Raw genomic sequence first — 22,278 nt, 5'->3', positions numbered from 1 at the left:
TTATTTTTTTTTTTGCATACAGGTATAACAGAATAGCTTTAGTGTAGTTGTTGTTTTAAACTTGAGTATGAACTTATACAAAATGCAGCAAGATATTTAAAAAAACAGTTTTGTTGATTAAAACACACTATATCGGATTCATATCGGTATCGGCAGATATCCAAATTTATGATATCGGAATCGGTATCGGACATAAAAAAGTGGTATCGTGCCATCTCTAGTCACTAGCCATGTCTGGGCCTAAACTCTGCTGCAGGTCCATATATCAAACGAGTTGAAAAACTGTCTAAAGTCTTTCATCTTTAATAAAATGATCAGCGTTCTGCTCTACCAGGTGTAACAATTGAGTTTAACATCCAGGCATCCATGAAAACGGAATTTATGACATTTAACGGAGTTAGAAGTTAGCAGGGAGTTAGCTCGCTAGCTTCTATCTAAATACAATATAGCATGTCCTGATTGCGGGGTTTGGGAAACAAATTCAAACGTACAGCTCTGTTATCACTTCCAACATAAATGAAGACAGAAAACTAAACAGCAGTGACGTTTGTAGGGTTACTGAAGTTTGGCTAGCTGGTATATAATGATGTGCTACGTGACCGCTAGCGGCACAGCTATGTTAGCATAATATAAACAAGATAACTTTTTTCCACTCGATAAAAGTTAACGTGAGTGTTCTCGGTGGTCAGGAACAAATGTAATCGCATGGCAGGATGCTGTAAAAGGACCAAACTTCAGCCAGGAGAACAACTGAGATAATCCATCCACAATACGAGGTTAGTCATTCATATACTGTTGCATGGGCTGGGCTGTAGTTACATCCTAAGGTTTTAAAAACTGAGCTTAAATAAATGATTAGTGGTAATAAAAGCCGAGGGAGGTCAACAGTGATCACTGACTGTTTTAGGAGCTTTTTGAGATAAAATAGAAGAAAATACAAAACATTAAACATGTTAACAACACAAAAGCCATATTAAACGCAGACTACTTTAGGCCCAGAAGTAGGATTCGTCACGTCATCACTTAACGACCGGATAAGATTAACTCAAGGGTAGACTTAAGCAAAGCCCTACTCAAGCTAGCATAATCCAAAAACTCGTGAACCCAACTGTAACTGTTGGAAGCCAAACTAACAATCAAAGGTAACATCTGATCAATCGATTGATGCTTTGTGTCCCCAAAAGAAAGGCAAGTCCCCACAAAAGCCCTGTGAACACTCTGTCCCCTTAATGTAGCAAAACAAGTACACACACACACTGAGGGCTCCACATAGACCTTGTCGATAGCGACTGCAGCATGTTCGATACCACCACTCCTTCCTTCCTAAACACACACTTCAGCACACCACAGGACCAATTAAAACACACTCCGCTTTGGGATTCACAGCCCATCGTTCCCTGTAGGATCAATTAATTCATGCAATACTGAGAGGCAGACAGTTCGCCTCCCTCCATCTCTCTCTCTTATGAAACACTCCAAGTTATGTGCGTTTGACCTTGAGCTCTGCAACAAGCTGGCACGCTGTGTACTGGAATGTATGCTGGGAGAGCTTTTACAGCCCCATATATCCACGTCGAGCCATGCACTCTCTCTCTGCTCGCCCACTCTGCTGTGCTTTGCATCCATATGAGTTTAATCCCCCGTTACAGAGAAGCCAACACAAATACTCCCTGGTCCTTCTTGGGCATGAACACAGGGACAAACAGAGCATCTGGAGCTGCAGGACGGACGGACAAATGCAGTGTTGCTACGTACAAACTCGCCACATCTGCATCTCCACCACTTCACTTCCTGACATCACCAGTGGGACGATCTAAGCTACAACCTCCACCCAAACTGAAAAGAGTCAAGAATCTGGATATTTACATGCTATTACCATGACGCAGGCTCAAACCTGTTTCCTTTGTTTAGTGTAAAGCAGTCAGAACGCCGTCAGCACAGCTCAGACTTACAGACACACGTTACCCTGGAACTTAAAAGAAGACGTTTTCAGTCCTGCTTTTCCTTCACAGTAGAATCCCGAATGAAAAAAATAAAATAAATAGAAACCTCCACAATGAAAAACCTAAACTGTTCTGTTATTTAACGTTTATTTGGCTGTATGTCAGCAACAGGTGATTTTTTTCTATTCAGGCTGTAAAACTGGTGAAAACAGCCTCAAATTTACGTCCTTTTCGCCTTTCAATCGGCTGGATTGGACCCTTTGACGGTCCCTGGGCCTTATGTTTAGACCCTCTGGGTCAGGACACCGCTTGATTTTAACATCTTCCACCTGTGGACTGTTTCCTGTGTGTCTTTGTGTCCTGGATGCTAGAAAGCTTCAGTTTTCAGCCCCAGAGGTTTCAGTCTGCTTTGCAGTGCCGACCGTGCAGGAGTCCCATAAACCACCCTGTGGAAAACAGCCAAACCCCACCTCCACCTGTAATGATACAGGTGGAGGTGGGGTCACAATAAACTGGAATTACCATTTAAGGTAACTGCGAGCTCAGCCGCAGACAGATTATTTCTTTGTGCAGCAGCTGCCGTCACAGACGGGAAAAAAGCAGCAGAGCTACAAGCTTCAGCCCAGCGCCTGCACACACACACACACACACACACACACACACACACACACACACACACACACACACACACGCACACACACATACACGGCTGATAGTCCACATGACAGCCCACGTCGGGGATCCAATTGATTGAGACGAGGCGACGCTCACAGTGAAAATAAGGCTCACAAAGACACTTTGCATGACGGGGCTGGGACGCAGACAGAGAGCAGAGCCCATCGGGCCTTACAAACGACCACACAACAATAACACACATGGCTGCATCCGTGTGTGTGCGCACAAACACACACAATCACCCCATAAACACCTCCTACCCCCTCCTGTCACACCCCACTTTAGAAAATCAACCTCGCTGCCTTTTGCGCTTTACCGCTCCCTCCTAGGGCCGTGATTGGCTCAAATGGCTCCACGGGAATCGATGCACTCATCTGGCAAGGCTCCCAATCGAAACCAAGTGCAGGAAGAGGGGGGAAAAAAACACAACATGATTTTTCCCGAGGTTTGTTTAGTCCCGTTATTTTTATTTTTTTGAGTGTGCTTTGCCGATATTTCCATTCAGAGCACGCTTCACGACGGGCAGAGGCTCGAATGTTTGCCCACCCAAACAATGAGGGGATTTGGGGAAGAAAAAAGTGTTATTGTTGCTGAGAGTGGAGGGACTTGCCGGCAACCGGAAAACGCACACATGAAGGATGCGGACACGCTACAGTGGACACACAAGCAGGTGAACAAACACACAAAACAGACAAAAGCCTCATAAGAACTCAGATCTCTTTACTCTTTGTCTTCTTACACACACAAACATGCATGGGTGGTGCAAGCTGCCAGCATTATCACTGTGTGTGTGTGTGTGTGTGTGTGTGTGTGTGTGTGTGTGTGTGTGTGTGTGTGTGTGTGTGTGTGTGTGTGTGTGTGTGTGTGTGTGTACTTGCGTTGCTATCTAACCGTGGACTGCTGTGTCATTACAAATCCACAGACACAGGACCGACAGTGAGGACATTCTTCCTGTCCTGTGTTGGTCCTGCTTTAAATGAGATTAAATGATTTTTAACAAATTCATTTTAGTAAATCAGGCACAGCTGTGATTGATGACTAAATATACAGTTAGAGAAAAGATTAATAATTACTGTGGGGCTGTACAGGGCGTGGCTAACAGTGACTTCCTGTATTTAAACTGCTGTAAATGACTTATCAAACATATCTCATGGATGATCCACAGAGAACAATCCTGCCACAAGCTGCAATCAGTTTTTATCTAAATCACTGTCAGAAGCTCTTTATTTGTCCAGAGGGCAGAAATTACAGCAATGTGTAATTTTCTATAGCGATATTTTAAATGGTCATAAAGATATATATTATTTACTGATGTATATCATTTATATATAGCCAATCCGTAACTGCTGTTGACTACAGTCTATGTACCAACACAAGCAGAGGCTCACCGTGGCAGAGTGGGGAGTGCGTGAGCGATGGAGGAGCAGTGGGCCATCAGATGGTTTCAGCTAATGTGATCTGACCTTTGTCGTCTGTGACAAAATGATCCACATCATTTATAAAACTAATAAAGAGCCAAAATTAATCCCACATGCTCGTTTTGTCAAAATGTCCTTAAAATGACAAAAAAGTTAAAAACAACTTGTTGAAGAAATGACGTCTTTGCAATCCCTGCTGCTGTTAGCAGGACGGGGTCAAAACGAGCACTCCTGCAGGTTCTGCTGTTACACATCGCTGATGCAATGAACAACACCACGCACATACAAGATGTCACATTGCATGGCACACTGTGGCTAACAACAGCAGTGCTAGCAGCAGCAGCAACCTTCCTTCTGTCCTTGCAGGCTAGCAGCTACATGGAGCCTGCAAGGAAGGAGAGCTTTCCACCAAGCTTTGTGACAGCTTCACATCACATGAGGACTACAGGCAGGTGGCGCTGTAACACAATCTGTGGAAGACTGATGGGTAAACATGGGCCGGGGTTGCTTTTGTTTTGGGGGTTTTTGTATTTGCAGTTATTTTGTATTTTTTTGATCTAAAATAAATTTTCCTTTTTACATTTTGTTTCTTAAAAATACTGGAAATACTGGTCCCCTCTTGACCAGTGCAGAATGACAGTCCACACTAGATAAGGTGTGTGTGTGTGTGTGTGTGTGTGTGTGTGTGTGTGTGTGTGTGTGTGTGTGTGTGTGTAGCAGAGAGATGGAGGAGGTGGGCAACAGACCAAAGCCATCCATCTAGAGAAGCCAATAGTGCACAGCATAGGCTACAGGCTTCACAGCATTGAATCCAGACTCCACAACACACACACACACAGTTTGGTGCCCTTGTGAGGGTTACAGCTCTCGGTGTGTTAAGATGGTGGAGCTCAGAGACATCAATCTCTACCCAGCAGCCTTGCTTGACCTGCCCTCTGACACACACACACACACACACACACACACACACACACACACACACACACACACACAGACTCACACTCACACACAGAACTGCACAAATTCAATCTCCTCGGTCTCGTCTCCTTTCTTGAGCTACCCTCCATCTTTCTGTTTTCTTCACCTCCTCCATCTTTATCTCTCCCTCGCAGACACCTGCAGTATGCATCACACTAACTGATTGGTGCCTCTAAAAATGATCGCAATCATGAGGCGGACAATGAAGAGTGGAGTAAAGGCCGGGGGGTGGGGGGGCATTGATTTTGGCTCTCGTGGGGCTCTGAGTTATGGCGAGGAGCTCTGACAGTAAGACAAAAGGATCGGGCCGTGACTACAACCAGAGTGAAATGAAATGGACCGGGACTCATAGGGCGCCGCTCAGGCGGCCATTCGAAATTCTTTCTGCTACACACACACACACACACACACACACACACACACACACACACACACACACACACACACACAGCATTTTAATCTGTAATTAAGGACTTTCTAACAGGCGGGAGGACACACACGTTAGAGGAACTGCAGCTTTTGGAGCTTCTCTGCTCAGCTGCAGAGGTTGCACCTTGGTGCTAACATACCAGTGTTAGCTTTATTGAGCCTCAACTTCATGTCAAGTATCTGCAGAAAGGCAAAAGCTACAAAATCCAAGGCTGACTCTTTGTTACAGTGTAATTATGACGACTTCCTGCCTCGCTCTCAAATATGTGATATCTAATAAAGCTTTGGGAGCATCAAATGAAGACACATAAATGATCACATTATTTATGACAGTGCAAACACCCGGAGAGACTTGAACCTGCAGCTCTACACTCACATTCCTGCTGGGTTAGGGGCCTAGTTGATCTTAGGCCTGACAGCGGCCTGCAGCCGCTCTGTTTCAAAGTCAGCCTCCTCCTTCATTAGAAAGCCTGCGTTGTGCTCCGTGCAGAGTTTTGCTCACAAGTGTGTCGTTTGATAGTAAAGTTTGCTGAAGATATTTTGAATTGAGAGAAAAGCTTTAAAGGAGTTTTGAAATCTGTTTTTTGTCGTTTATTTGACTCTCTGTGAGCTGCAGGTCGTCCTGGAGTCTATTATTAACACCCCGTCTTCTAATAAGCAGTCGAACACATTACTGCGGATCAAAGGAGCTCTTGCATCATTTGTGCCACGACTCTGAGCGGTTCCCCGGCAACACCTACCAGGCAGCGTTGCCGTGGGTGCTGTCGTCTAGGTGACAGAGCAGCTCCAGGGTTTGGGGGTTGTGGGCGGATTCGTCAGGTGACTCGTGGTTTCCTGTCTCCCAGTCAGAGGGCATCCGCCACACGGCCGCGCAGGACACCACCCTGCTGTCGCTAGCTGCACACACACACACACACACACACACACACACACACACACACAGTGTTAGGGAGGAGGGTGCTCTTGTTTTACTGATACTGTGGGGACAGTGGTCCGAGTCCCCGATATCTAAATCAGGATATTTTGAGACATTTTGCCAAACTTTCAACTTTGATTAAACTCTGGAAATAAAAAGTGTTGCATGAAAAACATAGTGCATAGAGTACATTCCAGGTGGATAAAGTAGTCCACCTCTAAGCGCTGCTAATGTTTGTTTTTTGAATTTCTATTTTTCCTCATTGTCACCCAGTTTCAAGCTGAATCACTGCTTAATAAATGAAACCGTTAACGATCCCCGGTGGCTTCTTAAGCAGGTTAAACCAGTGACTGGAGCATAAGGATAAGCTTTGTTAGTGTGTGCGTGAGATGTACAGGCACTAATGTGACCACACTCTCTTCCTAATCCACATAATAAACGAGTTATTTTGGCACATCCACGCCAGGGCTGGAGCTGCTAATTGGAACCAGAGGAGTAAATGTAGAGTAGAGTACAGTCATACGGTAATTGGACTAAAAGTTTGCGGGTGGAGAGCACGGGGAGAGAAAGACTCATTTCTTTTTGGTGTACGTATTGGCAGCGCGTGGGCAGGCGTGGGGCCTATTTGTCAAATTAAAAGCATGGCGACACGAGTCCACAGATTTCCTGAGTGGTTTTAGACGAGCCTGCGCTCGGACTAAGTGGCCGAGCAAACGCCGGGGCTCTGTGCAAGCCCTGCATTAATGCGCTGCAGTGTGCTGCCTGTTGTGTTTCTATATATTTGGGTTGCGCCGGTGTCGGTGTGGGCAGCGGCGCGTGGTGGGCCGTCCACCGTGGCTGTCATCCTGTGAACTCGAGCGTGCAGAACTCAGCTGACAGACAGACGGAGATGGAGGGGGGAGCGTGGAGACTACACCCAGTCCCAGAGCCATCCGCCCCGAGTCCCACCTGACACGGCTGTCTCCTCTCCGCCTTCTATCCTCCAGAGGAGCTCAAACTCCACCAGTCTAGCTTTATTAAAAGCCTTTATTTATCCAGGCGAACGTCTCGGGGAGACTCAAACGTTCGTTTTGAAGTGCGACCGAGACCAGAGGGCATCGGGCACCAACGAGCGAGCGACGCAACGTCTGGGTTCACGCAACAAACAAAAACCACCCTAAAAGATCGACGTAGTGTCCGGAAGTTAACGGCCACCAGGGGGCGACGGCTGTGTTACAAAAACATCTGCTGGATTCATGCACTCTTAGCTGTGGGTCACGTGATATTTATTATAGTGCTTAATATAAAGCTCACAACTCGTGTGTTAAAAATGTTTTTGATACTCACAGCGATGATGTGGTGTCTCAAATCTGACCAATTAGAGCACTGCATTTGGCAACAAGTGCGCTCACAGCTCAAAAACGCTCACTGGGACTGAAACATGCAACCTGTTTGACCTCAGACACATGGCTACGGGTCAGTCGGCTCTCTGGAGGGATTCCCGACTGCCCCGCGGACATCCTGAAGCATGCACGACTCTGGGATTGAACCAGCGACTCCTCCCTGCTGTGCCCGGTCCTGAGAAGACGAACCAGAATCTGCATTTCTTCTTTTTTGTCATTCAGGAACATCAGGATCAGCTCGTCACTGATTCTCGTCCACTCCGGTTTATTCACGGCGCATTCTCGCTTTCGGTGTGCGTACACCTCACGACGAATTTGAATCTGAAAAATTCTGAATTTCGTGTAGTTTTTTCGCTCACTGTGTAAAAAAGCCTTTTAGAGCGACGGCAGCTCACTGGGACGGTTCGCTGGTGGGAAACGCCCGTGCAACCTTTTATTGAAGGGGATCTTGGTCCTTCCAGTTTTCAGTTTAAAGCTGGGTCCGTGGGTTTTACCCGCTGTGTCGTGCTGCCTGAGGCGTCTGCTACATCTTTCCTTCTGTTTGTTGTCGGGTTTGTGGAGACATCGGTCTTCATCTTCTACTTCAGGTTTTTGTCTTTCTGAGCACAGATTTTTCTGATTCACGCCAAAGATGCTTCGTTTATCAGCTGTTTTCCTCATATAAGCTTCTACTAAATGCAAGTGAACGAGTCATTCAGTATATAGTTGATGGATAAAATACTCAAACATTATTCATCTTTATTATTGATTATTGATGAAGATTAGATGGTGCGTCCTGTGGTGACAGATTGTGATTGGGTGATCTGGGGTTTCTGCGTCGCCGTTCCTGGAGAATGCGAACAAACTGCGACCTGCTGAGCAGCTGCTACTTCGAGAAACGGGAATCTGCAGCAGTCGGTCTCCCAGACTCCTACAGATGTGCGTCATAGTGGAAACTTGCACTCATTTAAATAAAACAGCATTTCCTGTCACGAGAGCCGAGGCCCGCTCGGCTCCTTTCATTTTACCGGTTACCGGCGGGCCCGTGCGAGCAGACTCTCTGTAAATAAAGATCAACAAAACGTTTGTGTGACCTTCATCCTGCCACAGCGAGACTCACGTGGCTCCTCGTGTTCACAGATTAGTATCGATTCTATCAGAGTCTGATATATAACGCAGCTGCTGACGTTAGGCCTGTGAGGACAGCGCGGCTGCACAGGGTCATTAGACATAAGAAGTGGAAATAAAAAGAGGAGGATGTAATATATGCACACAGAAAAAAAAGAGGAACATAAAGAGGCAGCGAATGGAGCCACAGACAGAAGGAAACAGTGGGACTCACTTTTGTTATAGCAGGTGGTAAGCACAGCCTTATCTGCAGGACTGGCGCCGATGTGCCATATCTCCCCAGCTTGGTGCAGAAGGACGTTCTTATTAATGATGTTATTCTCATCATCAAAGTCAATGATGTGGATCTGAAAGAAAAGCAGAGATGTGCTGAGGATGAGGCTGAAAAACACCCGGTGCAACTCCCTCCACTCACACCGACTGCAGTTCAAAGCGCCTCTGATTCCTCCGAATGAAGAAGAAGAAAGTTCCTCTTTTATTTTAATGTGACAGTAAAAGTAATTTCAAGGCAGACGTCGCTTTGGTTCAGTTTTTTCTTTTTTTACCCCGTAAACTTCACACGGCTGAAGATCTTCATCTCGATTTGGCCTTCAAAGCAGCGATTAAGACACTGTGAGAGGAGCTGTTGGATTCACGCTGGAGACGTCGGGGAAGGAAAGCCAACCGATGAGGGCTCAGCGGCGTTGGCTCTCTTTACACAGCGCTACATGAGATGACACGTGTCATCCCTCTCATCCTTCTCCGTGGACACTGTGGACGTTTCAGGAGGCCTGTGACGCCATCTTCAGCACCTGAACTGTAAACTCTCCCATCTTCCTCAGGAAACTTCACAAAGTTTCTCCGAGCTCTGCTTACAAAAGCTTCATCTCACAGACTCTCTTTACTTAAACAGGCGGCGAGCGAACTTTATCAGACATGAAATGAAGACTTTAAAATCGTCTTAACAAATAAGAAAATATTGTTTCATTTTCCATTTATCAGCAGAAAGAATTTAAGGAAAATGATTCTGACCCAGAGCGAATCAGCGACAGCAGATTTTTATCTCTGAGGGTGGATGTTAAACTGATTTGGCTCCAACTTTAACAGACTTTATGTTTCCAGCCGCGAAGGCGTAACGTGGACGTCTCCTGTTATGGAGCTACAATGGACCAAAAATGCTGGAAAAACTATCAAAAAGCACCAAATTTGGACCCACGTGTGTAATTCTGTAACAACTGATAGTTTGAAAGTAAAATGTGCCGCGGCTAAAGTTACTATGAAACCAGCTGATTCTGGGGGTAACGTGCTGCTGACCCTGCACTTTTCACCGTGAAATGAGAAGTGAATTCTTGCGTTTAACGTCCTTCAAATGTCCGCCTCCTTTCACCAGCTTTTGTGCCAGCGTGCAGCCGGCTCGGCGTCCCAGCGAGGCTCTCCGGCACGAGTCGCAGTGCCTTCGCTGTGAGCTGGAGTAATCGTGGAGCGCACTTGAAAACACCGCTGAGTGTTTTACAGCGCACGAGTTCAACAAACAAGCCAAAGTTTTATCCAGGAGAAGTTAATGGAAACTCCTCCTCGCTGCGCTCCTTTCATTAGATGGAAATCTATTCTGAGAGGGTCCTCGATTGAATGCGGTTCAGGGCCCGCGCCGCAGTAAAAAAGCGAGGGTCTCAAGGTTTGATCAGACAATTAATGGAGGTTTCTCCCATAAGAAAGACACTTACGGCACCTCGGGGGATCGTTAATGGGGTTGCGCTGGACAATAACTCCTTCCCGGCACTTCCACTCCCCTCGCCTGCACTACTTTTACAGGCTGAACAAGAGGATGAAAGCAGGAGGTGTGAGGAGGTGGAGGAGGAGTGGCAGCATCCTTCAGCCTCCTCAAAGTCAGCTCGGCGGCTATTAACCTTGAGTTGGACTGCGACGAGCAAAAAATTATTAGGCAAAGTTATAATTTTATGGCGGTGGGGGAGCAGTACAAATAAATTCAGGCCGGCGGGACAGGGTAATTGGAGGGCCCGGTAATAGGGTCTACCCCCCCCCCCTAATGAACCTAGGTGAGAGAGGAGACAGAAGTCCCGGCCCTCCTCCCCCAGGTGATTTATCCCCCGTTCTTCCTAGCCTGGAGAGTGACTCACAGCCTTCAGCCGCTCGGGCAGCCGGCCCAGCGCTTTTAATTATGTGCCAATGGAAGAGGAGGAGGAGCTGGTAAAATACAGGGGGGTGAGGGATGCACGAGCCTGGCTCGTGGACCCCGCGTCACGGGCTCCTGCAGCAAAGCTCTTTAGCCGCACTGATGACAGTAAGCAGGAGGAGCAGCGATCGGGCGAGAGGTGCCAAGCTCGGGCGCTTTATCTCGTTAGCGGCCTTAAATGCCACGATCTGTCACCGCAGCGACTGGTCTCTGAGGGATCTGAGAGGGGCTCGGCGTGTGGAGATACTTCCACTCCGCATTACGCTTAATGGGAGGTGGAGAGGGCAGCGGGCTTACGGGTGTAGCACGAGCTGTCGGGGCTGAAATGGCAATCGGAAAAATGGTTTTCATGGGAGTTCAAAGCAAACCGAGCGAACCGGTGCTGACGACCACCGCGCTCCTGATTCAATGGTCCCCCCGAAACCCAGGAAACAAAGACTTTAGAACAAGGCCCGCAGCCCTGCAGCGCGACACACCAGTAAAACCAGCAGGATCACAAACTGCAGCCATCACCGACTCAAGGTTACACCAGTCAGTCTTTCCACCAGAATCAGCTGATCATTCATGAAGCCATGCAAGATTTTAGTGATGATTTAGTCTGACTGTGAAAACTGATCTGGTCGCAGTTTTGTTTCATGTCACGCGGAGATCTGCTGCATGTGTGAAGTTATGATCCCCCCCCCCCCCCCCCAGTGTGTGTAGCCGGAGGTCCTGGAACATGTTCACGGTATGGAGGTAAAGCTGGCATCAGCTGACCGTCCTGTGATGTCATCGGGACTGACACGTCTCACCGTCGGCCTTTAAAGCAAACAGCCCGCTGAACAAACGAGCGGCACGACTGAAATCTGCAGCAGGTTTAGGAGGACGGCGCTCGGGCATGCAATAAGAAATCCCGCAGATCGACCGGGACGCGTTGTCACCGTTCCCGACGAGCTGCGCGTTAGCCTCGCTAAACAAGACTTGGACTGCAGCGCGTCTGCGCTCGGTGCCAGACTGTTTTCACACTGACGTCTGCCAGGAAACAGGCTCGCTTATTCAAGGCACAAATCTCTCCCTCGCTTTCACACAGCTAATTATTTCTCCCCCGTTTAGAGCCAACTGTTTCTGTCATCTGTCTCCGTAATGACCTCTGCAAGATGTGCATGCATGCTCTCATTCTTCCTGCACCACACACGCACCACACACACACACACGTTTTCACAGAGAAAACACACAAACAGTTCAGACGTCCATGTGGAGAGGAGCTGATATTAATTCTAAATATAACCATTGAACACATAATTAATCATCAATATCTTTAAAGCTGAATATAGAGTCTATAACATGGTTACAAACTCATAAACCATGTGAATAAAAGCCTTCAGCTGCCTGTAACACAGCGTCTCTGAGGATGCTAACACAGAAAGTCCTGATTACTTTACATATCTGGCCTCTGACCCCTGGTTTGGAGGTCTGTAGAGACACTGAACTTTGATTTCCTGCGTCCTTTCCTTTGAACCTGCTGAGTGCTTTCAAACACATCAAACCAGGGATCCACCTCCAGTCCTGCAGCTTTCAGATGCATCCTTGATGGCAGGACAGCAGCTCTTGAGGACTGGAGTTGGACACCCCTGCATTAAACCTCATTAAACTTCATTTGAATGAATGTTTAAATTCTCATATGTATGTACAGGCACAGTTCAGAAGCATTGTTTCCAGGTGTCCTGTGAGACCCTAACAGAGGACAAAGGCACCCTGACAACACTGGGACACACACACCCCTCTGCACGGTAAGGTGGGGCTTCACGGAGGAGAAAGAAGCCGAGCAGGAACCAAAGGAACAAGACTGTGAACACAAGCAGGCAAAAGGAGCTTCCTCTGAAGGGCGGCTGCCTCTCCCTTAGAGATCAGGTGAGGAGTTCCGGAGCTCAGAGCAGAGCCGCTGCTCCTCCACACTGAGACCAGGACGTCTCCTGGGCGGGCCGTTTCATAAACGTCCTACTGTGAGGAGCCCTGAGGCGGACCCAGACACCTCGGTGCTCCCCCAGATGAGTGGGAGGAGGTGGCTGGGGTCTGGACTTGAGATGACTCAGGGTCTAAAAGGTGTATTTCTTTGTTTTTACTAAAATAAACACACTCCTTATTTACATGGTTATGTGTGTAATCAGCTTTAAAGGCCCATTGTAAGCAGGAAACCCGTTAAAGTCGCAAAGTGGGAGGAAATTTAAATCTTAGCTGTGATTTAGTGATGAATAAAATTAATTTCTCCAAGTTTCTTTTTCCATCAGTTTGTGTCTTTGTCTGGTAGGAGTCTGGCTGCTGCTCAGTTAAGAAACTTCTATACTCAAAACATTAAAACTCAAAGAACCACTACAGCGAGGCCGTTTATCTTTATAAATGCTTATAAGTCAGAAACCAAAAAGGTGTAATCTCACAAGTATCCAAAAGTCTTCATTACTTCAACAAGCGTTCAATGAAGTCCATAAAGGAAAAAAGATGGGGGGAAAGAGGGGTGCAGTGACCACAGAGGAAGAATGGCAACACATTTGTTTATTTCATTGGAAAACCAGGAATCACAGGTGTGGAAGGAAAGGTGTGCTGGAAAATTCCTGCCGTGTTTTATTACCCCAGCTCCAAAGGCGCACTATGATGATGGAGGCTCTGTGGCTCGGAGGCAGCACACCGCTACCATATATTTGGGGACTGTACGAATATTAAAAATTACTGGAGTGTTTTTGTTGTGATGTTTCCACGCCTCCCCCGGGTCCCTGTTTTTTAGTATTTACATGATTTCGCCTAATCCCGAGCTCCCCGTCACCTGTGGACAGGTGCTTCTCACCTGGTTGTCAAACTTGAGTGACTGCGTGCCCACGAGGAAGCGAACAGCGTCGGTCTCAGCTGTCTGCGCCGTCAGAGCTCGAGCCTGCGGAGTAACGAAGTACAGAGTAAGGATTACATACAAGATTCCAGCGCAGAGGCAGCTGACAGACAGCTCGACGGGAATGAATGGAGCCGCAGTGAAGCAGCAGCACCTGAAACTCGAGCCCGTAAATGACGGGAGCGTCGTCCTCCATTTGCGCTGCGTCCTCTGCGCGGTTTGATTCTTTTAATGAAAGGCTTCGCTCAGAAAGCGCCTCTGCGCTCCTTTCTGCTCCAAACACAACACAGCGCCTCACTTCCGCGATTTAAAACTGAAACGTACGGATAGCATGCGCAGCGACGGCCGTGTGACGACACTTACGCTTTAAAAACAACGTAGAAGAAGATCCGGAATAGCAACCATGAAACGTGTCCTCTCTGACGCACCGTACTAGTAGCTGTACTGTGTGACGCATGCGTGTTACAGGCGCGTCTGTCAGGTTGCAGTACGGTAAGTAAACAGTCCGTCCTGCTTCTCTTCCTGGTCTTTTATGCGTTTGCGGCTGTTTGTGCGGTGATGTTAGCGGCAGCGGAGCAGCTGAAGACGCTCTGCGCTGTTTTAAAACACTGTTAGCGGCATTTGACGGTTAGCGGCTCGGCTGGCTAACCTGAGCTAGTTGGCTAAAGTAGCACTAGCATGACAGACAGACCCAATAACCGGTTTTACCGACTTGGTAATCCGAGTACCGGCTCCTGTGTAATCGTGAATAAAAGGCCGAGCAGCTCTGGTGCTGCAGCTCAGTGCTGACAGAGACGGAGATACCATACTGTGTTTACAGTTACAGGAAGCGACGAGACTACAGGAAGTGGGATTCATGCTGATTTAAGGTATCTGACATTCAAAATAAACCACACCAGAGGCTTCCTGGAGGCTGTTTAAAGAGCTGACGGGCAGAAACCAAGCTGTGCTGGCCCAGAGGTCACTGCAACCACACGTTTAACCACGGTTTAATCGAGGTAGCCTCAAACACCCTCAGAGGTTACAGATCCTACAGTCAAAATATCAGGACGCAGTAACTACTTTTAAATAAACACCTGCGGTGATCGGTCTGTGTCATCACTGTGGGCGAGCTTTGGCCCGCTCTTCTTTCAGTCGTTGAGGTTTGCAGCATTCGTTCATGCACAGCTCTTTGAGCAGCACTTTGGTCTCGTTTGTTCCAGAGGTCTTGTGTTTTGTTCAGATGCAGCTTTTTCTGGTTCCCTGAGCATCGCAGGGTCTGACCTCGGGGTGAATTTGCTGGGCCGTCCACTCCTGAGACGATTGTGTCATTGCGTGAACGCATCTTAGTGCTCCAGACCTCCAAACTTCTCGTTTCACAGAGGTGCTCACCCTGATGATGATCAGTTAATAAATGCATTTGATTAGCAATGTTTCCCTGCGTCTCATCCTCTTAATTCCTGTGGAAGCGGTGAGGGTGGAATTTTTTTCCCGCCGTTGGCACGCCTGCTTTGTAGTCCCAGCTCTCACTTTATTCTTTAAACATCTTTGAAAGTTTAAAGTTGTCCCAAAAATTTGGAGTCTTAATGACTGAATCTCTTTTGTTGTCTTTTACACCGTTTTGACAGTCAAACTTTCTGAAAGTTTAGTTTTACAGTTCACGTTACACCAACAGTGAGACGATGTCACCAACCCTAAAAACATCTTTCTACTTGTTTCCAGCTTGTAGTTTTCCTCTACAGGCATAAATTACACATCATAACTGGACATTTTTGTCCTCTTTCACCTGATGTTTCTGTCCCGTGACGCAGAGACCTGTAATAAAATTTGAAAACAATAAAGAATGACAGGAAATGAGTGTTCCTGCTTCACAGGAACGCCACACAACAATGAGAGGAATTGTTGGTTCATGTGTTTGTGTGTTTCTGTGTGCAGAGCAGTGAGATGGACAGCGGGGAAGCTCACGCCCAGCGGCCGGTCTCCTTGGACATCGCCGTAGAGGATGTAAACCAGGAAGTCTCGGCTCCGGCCCCTCCTGAGGCGACCACAGGTCAGACTCCGCCCACAGACGGTGGTCTGCCCCAGGAGGACAGCATCGATCTAGGTCGGGACTTTGCCACACCACAGGAGGACAGCAGCGCCACGCCCTCAGAGAGCCTCATGGACAAGCTCAACGACCAGATGATGGAGAGCGTCATGATTTCTGATTCGCCCAATAACAGCGAGGAGGATGACGTGGTGCCTATCGATTCCCTCCTGGATGGAGGCGAGGAGGAGGAGGAGGAGAACGCGGTGGAGGGAAACCAAGAGGAGCAGAGCGAGATCGGACAGAATACGACTGAGATTAAAGTTTCGGTGGAGGAGCAGGAGGACGGAGGCTCGCAGGAAAAACCAGAGGAAGTGGCGACCAGCGCCGTTTCCCCGGGTGACGTGAAGAGTCTGTCTGACAGTCGCAGCGAGGAAGCGGCGCCGGAGATCACCAGAGCGACCAAACCAAAGGACGAGCCTGTCCCCGTGTGCACCATATTCAGCCAGGGCACCCAGCCCAAGTCTTTAGTGCCCGACGGCTTCCAGCCCACCCTCATCAAGTCGCCCAGCTTCAGCATGGGCGGCGGCGAAGACACCGTGACGCCCAGTAAGATGGCGGGGGCGCTTGTGTGCCAGCCCAGCCCGAGCCTCAGCAAGTTCTTCACAGATAACGGACAGACCAACCCGGCGTCCGACTTCTTCGACTCCTTTACCGCCCCCTCCTCCTTCATCTCCGTGTCCAACCCCAATGCTGAGATCCCTCCAGGCTCCGCCGAAGCACCCGACCACAAGCTCTCATCCACCTCCTCCTCTATCTCTACCCCCGGAGGGATCCTGGACTCTGGCGCTCCCACACCGAGCTCAGCGTTCGCCCCTGCTGAACCATCCCCCAAGCTCCAGCCACCCACACCTCAAACAGCCTCGGCTCCAGGCTCCGCCCCCACCTCAGCTCCAGCTGTCCCACCACAGCCCTTCAACCAGCTGTTTTCAGGCAGCGACGACGCGTTTGCGACGGCGCTGAGCCTGAACGAGGCAGACAGGCGCCACGATGCCTGGCTGCCGTGCGAGGAGACCAGGAAGGTGCTAATCTCCGTAGCAACGCAGCAGTACGGCCCCGCCTACTTGGAGAGCAGCAGACTGACCATGCCAGGACTCAAGTTTGACAACCTGCAGGTAGGAACTCTGATCCCTCAGCAGTAAACCCGCCCATGCTCGTGTTCAGGTGACTGCGAGGACGTTTCTGTCCTGTTGCTTTTGGATGATGTTGAATTTCTGTGTTTTTAAAAACAGGGCGACGCCGTCAAGGACCTAATGCTTCGTTTTCTGGGAGAGGCGGCGGCCGCGAAGCGTCAGGTCCTCACAGCCAACTTCGTGGATCAGTCCTTCAACGGCCTTAAACAGCTGATTGTGAGTCCTTTTAGTTTGTGAGCGGAGCATCGCTCGGCGTGAAACGGGACGTTTACGTGTGGGTGGAGCTGACGTTCTCCTCCACCTGCGCGGTGTCGTCTTCAACTCTGCACTAACCTGAGAAATTGTCACAGTTAATCTGCTGATTTCGTTGCTCTGATTTGTGCTGATTCTTTTCATTGTACACAAAGTTAATAGTTTCCTGTTTGAAACGGTGAAAAAGGTCGGCACCATCAGGTTGGAGGAGTGGGTGGAGCAGCAAATCATTTTGCTTGAAGTCATACACGTGGCAGACTTTCACGTTTTTATTTTTAGCATTTTTAAACACGTTATTAACTAAAACCAAGGAGTGCGGCTGAGTTTAGGAAAAGATCCTGATGAAGTCTTTGTTGTCTTGGTTTCCACGGTGACGTGCTAAGTGATTACTCGTGTCCATGAAGAGTTTTACACTTTGGCTCCACCCAAAGAGAGTCACCCACACGGTGATCACAGACTCAGGTGGGCCACTCGTGTTTACCTGCCTGATCACATGTGTGTATCTGCACACACGGGTCCATGAACACCGCACAGCGCAGAGGCACATCATAGAAATCTCAGAGAGCAGGAAGGTGACGTCTCCTGGGTCAGGTGACACTGGAGAGGATGATTTGAGGAGCTGGAGATGGTTTTACTTTTGTTGTTGTGCATAATTTGAACAGTGTTTTAAGTTAAATTCATGGAGTTGTTTGAAAGCGTATCTGCAGCTCTGATTGTAACCAGAAGAGCTCAGGCAGCTTTTGCAGATGGTCTAGAAACAGGTCACTCTGCATTTGTAATTCTTGCACCAGGCTCCTCGGCGGCAGCTGGAAGGCTCTGAGAGCTCGTGCTGTCCTGCAGGAGCTTTCTGGAGGTAAACGAGTAAAGCGGCGCTCGGCGTCCCGCGGCGGCTGCAGCCTGTCTGACCTCCTGACAGTCGGTGTTTCTGCTGAAGCCGCTGGCTGCTTTCGGTCTCAGCTGACTGAAAACAGTGAATCATTCGCCTCCTTTCTCTTCATATCCTGTTTCTTCTCCTGCCAAGCATAAAAATGCGTGTGTGTGTCTTTGTGACCGCGCAGTCTCACCTCATTCCCTCCGCTGCTGCCATCCATCTCTCGTCTACCTCTGCAGCCCTCGTGCATTCCCTCCATCATCATTTCTGACCCACAAACGACCCTGAGAGACGCTTGTTATTTAAAACATATGCACAGCAGCAGCAGTGATGGAGAGAGGTGGAGTGGAGAGATGGAGAGGTGGAGATCCACTCTGCTCACAAGTTCTCTCTTCCTGCTGTGCCCATGTATTATGCATAGGACTGCTGTGCATATTTCAAGGGCCTTCTGGACTTGGTGTACACACACACACACACACACACACACACTCAATATGGTGCTTTCAGCCTGCAGTCAGCTGCACTATATGGCGTAGGTGAGTGTGTGAGGATCATACGCCGTCTGCTGATTGGTGTGGGTGGCTCCCCGGAGCAGGAGAGATGGCGAGGCAGGAAGGTGACGCGGGCTCGCCGATGAATGACGAGCAGAGAGAGCGAGCATCAAAGCAGGCTTCGCCTGGACTCACAACTTTTACCCACAGAGCCCATTAAAGATGGATGCAGCCGCCCTGATGTCACAGGTGGCCTTCGTTTTCCTGGAGGTCGCCGCTCGCGCTCACCTCCTGCTGTGTTTGGACGTTAGATTATTGGAGGCGAGCTGATAACAATGTCTGTAAAACAACAACCTTGTTTATTGAACAGTTATATCATTATGTGAAAGACTGAAAGGTCCAAAGCTGCTCCTGCACGTGGAGCGCTCTGGGATCCCTGTGACTCCTCCTCCTGGCTGTTCTGATCGGACCCCATTGGCTGAGACCTGGAGCTCACCAGACCTGGGTCCAGGTCGGGGCCCTGCGGTCCCTGTTCTGGGTTGGAAGTTGTCATCCTCATACGAGGTTTTCACACACATGTAAATAACGTATATAATCCACAGAAAGAGCCTAAAAGTGTGGATGAGGCAAGCTGTACAAAGCTTGTATATGAAGCAGTCCATTTACCGTCTACATAAGACTAGAAATGTTGGTGAAAGAATGGCTTGCTCAGTGAATTCCAGCGTGGTATCGTAATAGGATGTCACCTGTGCTCAGAGGTCACCGACTTTCTGGAGAGTCAATCGCTGCAGACCTCAAAGCTCATGTGACCTTCAGATGAGCTCAAGAACAGTGCGCAGAGAGCTTCATGAAACAAGTTTCCATCTAAGACTACTGCATTTGGAAATAAGTGTAGCTCAGCGTGCACCGTTATTGAATATACAACAACAGTATTTCTGTATGACCTGTTAATGTGTGGTTTCGTGCTGTTTGCTTGGAGTAAAGGCCTTTAGAGCGACAACCTCCACCTTTCATTGGGGCGGTTCGCAGTTCAGTCGGCACCTGGAAGCTCAGAGCTGAAAGAGGGCAGAGCGCCCAGTCTGACCCGGGCTGCTCGACAGTGATGCGGACGCTGTACTGCTCTGTTGTGCAGAAGGCAAAGCTGCTGGTCGATCCGTGACCACAAGCCGTGGGCAGAGACCAAAAAACAAGCTCCAGGATAGACGCAGCAGAAATGAGCTGAACGATGTCTGAGCTCCGAGTTGACCGAGTCTGAGGAGGTGTGTCCTGTGCATGGCTGCAGAGATCTCTGTGTTTTTGCAGGAGATGCCGGTGAAGTTTTGTTGTTCTCAGAAGAGCTTGAGCAACACTGGATGTGTCAGAAGTCATGCAGTGGTGTCCTCAGTGGAGCTGCGTGACACAGAAGAGCTTCAGATCTTCTCTTTGCTGAATGTGCAGATGCTGTGACACGTCTCACTCTTATATCCTTCTCCTCCACATCAGCACGTCTCGGTGCCACAGACCTGGAAATCCCACATAACGTGATACTTGAGCGCCTCTTTTTTTCTCGGAGTTCAAAGGTCAGTGCGAGCTACAAGGCGGCTTTCTTTCCTTCTGCTGCCGCCTCAGATTCGGCGTCTTGCTTTTGTTCTGTGAGGCAGATGATTTCCAACACAGACTTGAACCCGCGGCCTCCGGCTGAAGGACGACATCTCTGCTCGCTGCATCCTGCTTAATAAGGAGCTTGTGTGGCGTTGCTGACATAATAATGGAGCGCTGAGTCACTCCGGCTGATGAATGGATCCGACACCATCTGCCTCCTCCATCTACGACCATCTACTCGCATTCAGATGATTTACTTACCAATAAATTATGAAATTTTCAAACTTCCAAGATCAAACAAACTCGTAGATCAAAGCTGTCGTAGGCGATGTAGCTCGCTGAGCTGGGAGGGGAGGTTAAGATTCAGAAAACGAGAGGATGTGAACGCACGCAGGCGCACACGCACACACACGCACAGTTAGGGAAGTGCAAATGTCAGAAAGCTTTAGGCCATTAAAAGTGCAGCCTGCTGAAGAGTGATGCCTTTAAAGACAGCTGATCAGTCGCTGAGCTTTATCCTGTCGTGCGGCGTCCTGTGTGATGCAGAGGCCGCTATGAGCTGGCAGAATGAGTCATGCTGCAGATCCAGAGTGTGACTTCACCCACTGCCACTGTTCATGCACACACACATGTGCAGCGAGGACACAAACACACACTGAACACACTCACCGGAGGGCCGAGAGTCTGCACTTCCTCTCTCTCTGACTCTTGGCGTCGGCCTCTCTGCCCTCAGCTGATGAATGAGGACATCGGAGCTGCTGTCACACACCACTGTGCTGTTATTCAGTAGTCTGATTACAGTTACTACTCTTCAGTTAGCTGCACAGCGGGGAATCGAAAAGTAAAAATAATTAGACATTCTTTTTTCCCTGAACACATCTGATTTCTGTTCGTGTGGAGGAGAAACGACAGCAGGTCGCTTTGGAGAGGAGACTTTATTTAAATTTTTATAAAACATAAAAAGAGCATCGCAGTAAAGATCACGCAAAAATACTTCAGCTTCTGGTGCGAGGGGAAAAAAATTCAGGATGTGCACCACTAGCTGACTAATCGTCGCTGTTGTCGCTCGTCGGTACCAGAATAAGGAGTCATTTAATCTTATCTTAAAATCTTAAAATTTTAATGGATGACCAACGACGGTGAAGTGTTACGCAGCCTCCTGCCACCAGATGGAGCAGCGTCGTTGCGACGGCGCTTCATGTGTTTGGGAACATTATTACAATCAGATCGCAGATACGCGAGAGCAGCGGAAATGAGGTGGACGAGCTCTGCCGTGCGATACGGCGAGGAGTTAAGTTATGGAGGCGGCCAGGGAAGATCCGCTGCTCCTCCACATGGAAAGGAGACTGTCGCTACCCGATCTGTACTGGAAACCCGATCGGTACCCCGCATGCGTGAAAGGTGTCTACTTCCGGTCGAAGCGTTTTACGATACTTACGGGTCAGAGTATCTGTTAAGATGTTAAGAATAATAAGTATCTCCTAAAATGTTTCCAATAATGAAACATTTCAATATAATGTAGACAAAAACGAAAAAAAAAGATCTTTACGGATCAGGACTCCCCGATCCTTACTGCGCATGTGCAAAGTCGGACCGTACATATCGGCTGTATCCCAATTCAGGGTCTGCAGCCTTAAAGTACGCAGCCTCAACGGTCCTCAAGGGCCGCGTACTCAAAGACCGCTAAGGCCGGAAGTGCGAGGCTTGTGAAATGGGACGGTCTAGCCTCCGTTGCGCTGCCCAGGTTGCCTAGCAACCATGATACTAACAGCTGGAAACTTTTCAGCTTTGTTTGACAGAAATGAAGGAGAAAATCTTTTGTTCATTTGTTTGTTTCTACATGATCTTTGATCATTCTCTGTAAGATTCAGCTCAGCTATTGAACGGCGTATATTTTAAAGTAAAGGCTTTAAAACCAAGTTCGTACAAACGTCACTAATGTCACATAACTTTGCCGACATGTGGCCAACCGTAATGTTTTAATGTTCTTCGTTATTAAACATTTGC

At 48.5% G+C, this 22,278-nt stretch overlaps 2 protein-coding genes across 4 annotated transcripts in view; one reads left to right on the top strand and one right to left on the bottom strand.

Moving 5' to 3' along the window:
• eipr1 (EARP complex and GARP complex interacting protein 1) overlaps positions 1 to 14,213 on the bottom strand; it is a 50,737-nt gene extending 36,524 nt beyond the window's left edge. For both annotated transcript variants that reach the window (XM_080870356.1, XM_080870357.1), the window contains exons 1-4: positions 14,033 to 14,213; positions 13,840 to 13,923; positions 9,063 to 9,195; positions 6,184 to 6,340 (exon numbers count right to left, since the gene is read on the bottom strand). In XM_080870356.1, coding sequence (XP_080726482.1) covers positions 6,184 to 6,340; positions 9,063 to 9,195; positions 13,840 to 13,923; positions 14,033 to 14,074 — 416 coding nt within the window. In that variant the 5' untranslated portion in view covers positions 14,075 to 14,213. The remainder of the gene's footprint in view (positions 1 to 6,183; positions 6,341 to 9,062; positions 9,196 to 13,839; positions 13,924 to 14,032) is intronic.
• Positions 14,214 to 14,245: 32 nt separating this feature from the next.
• trappc12 (trafficking protein particle complex subunit 12) overlaps positions 14,246 to 22,278 on the top strand; it is a 30,189-nt gene continuing 22,156 nt past the window's right edge. The window contains exons 1-3 of one of the 2 annotated variants that reach the window (XM_080870352.1): positions 14,246 to 14,370; positions 15,793 to 17,058; positions 17,176 to 17,292. In XM_080870352.1, the coding sequence (XP_080726478.1) occupies positions 15,802 to 17,058; positions 17,176 to 17,292 (1,374 nt within the window). In that variant the 5' untranslated portion in view covers positions 14,246 to 14,370; positions 15,793 to 15,801. Of the gene's footprint in view, positions 14,371 to 14,400; positions 14,748 to 15,792; positions 17,059 to 17,175; positions 17,293 to 22,278 lie in introns of those variants that run through there. The other variant, XM_080870353.1, reaches the window with a different exon arrangement.

The sequence above is a fragment of the Rhamphochromis sp. 'chilingali' genome, assembly GCF_963969265.1.
Source record: "Rhamphochromis sp. 'chilingali' genome assembly, chromosome: 21".
Lineage (NCBI taxonomy): Eukaryota > Metazoa > Chordata > Actinopteri > Cichliformes > Cichlidae > Rhamphochromis > Rhamphochromis sp. 'chilingali'.
Note: the sequence above shows the minus strand (reverse complement) of the source record. Positions and strands in the feature narration are given on the sequence as shown.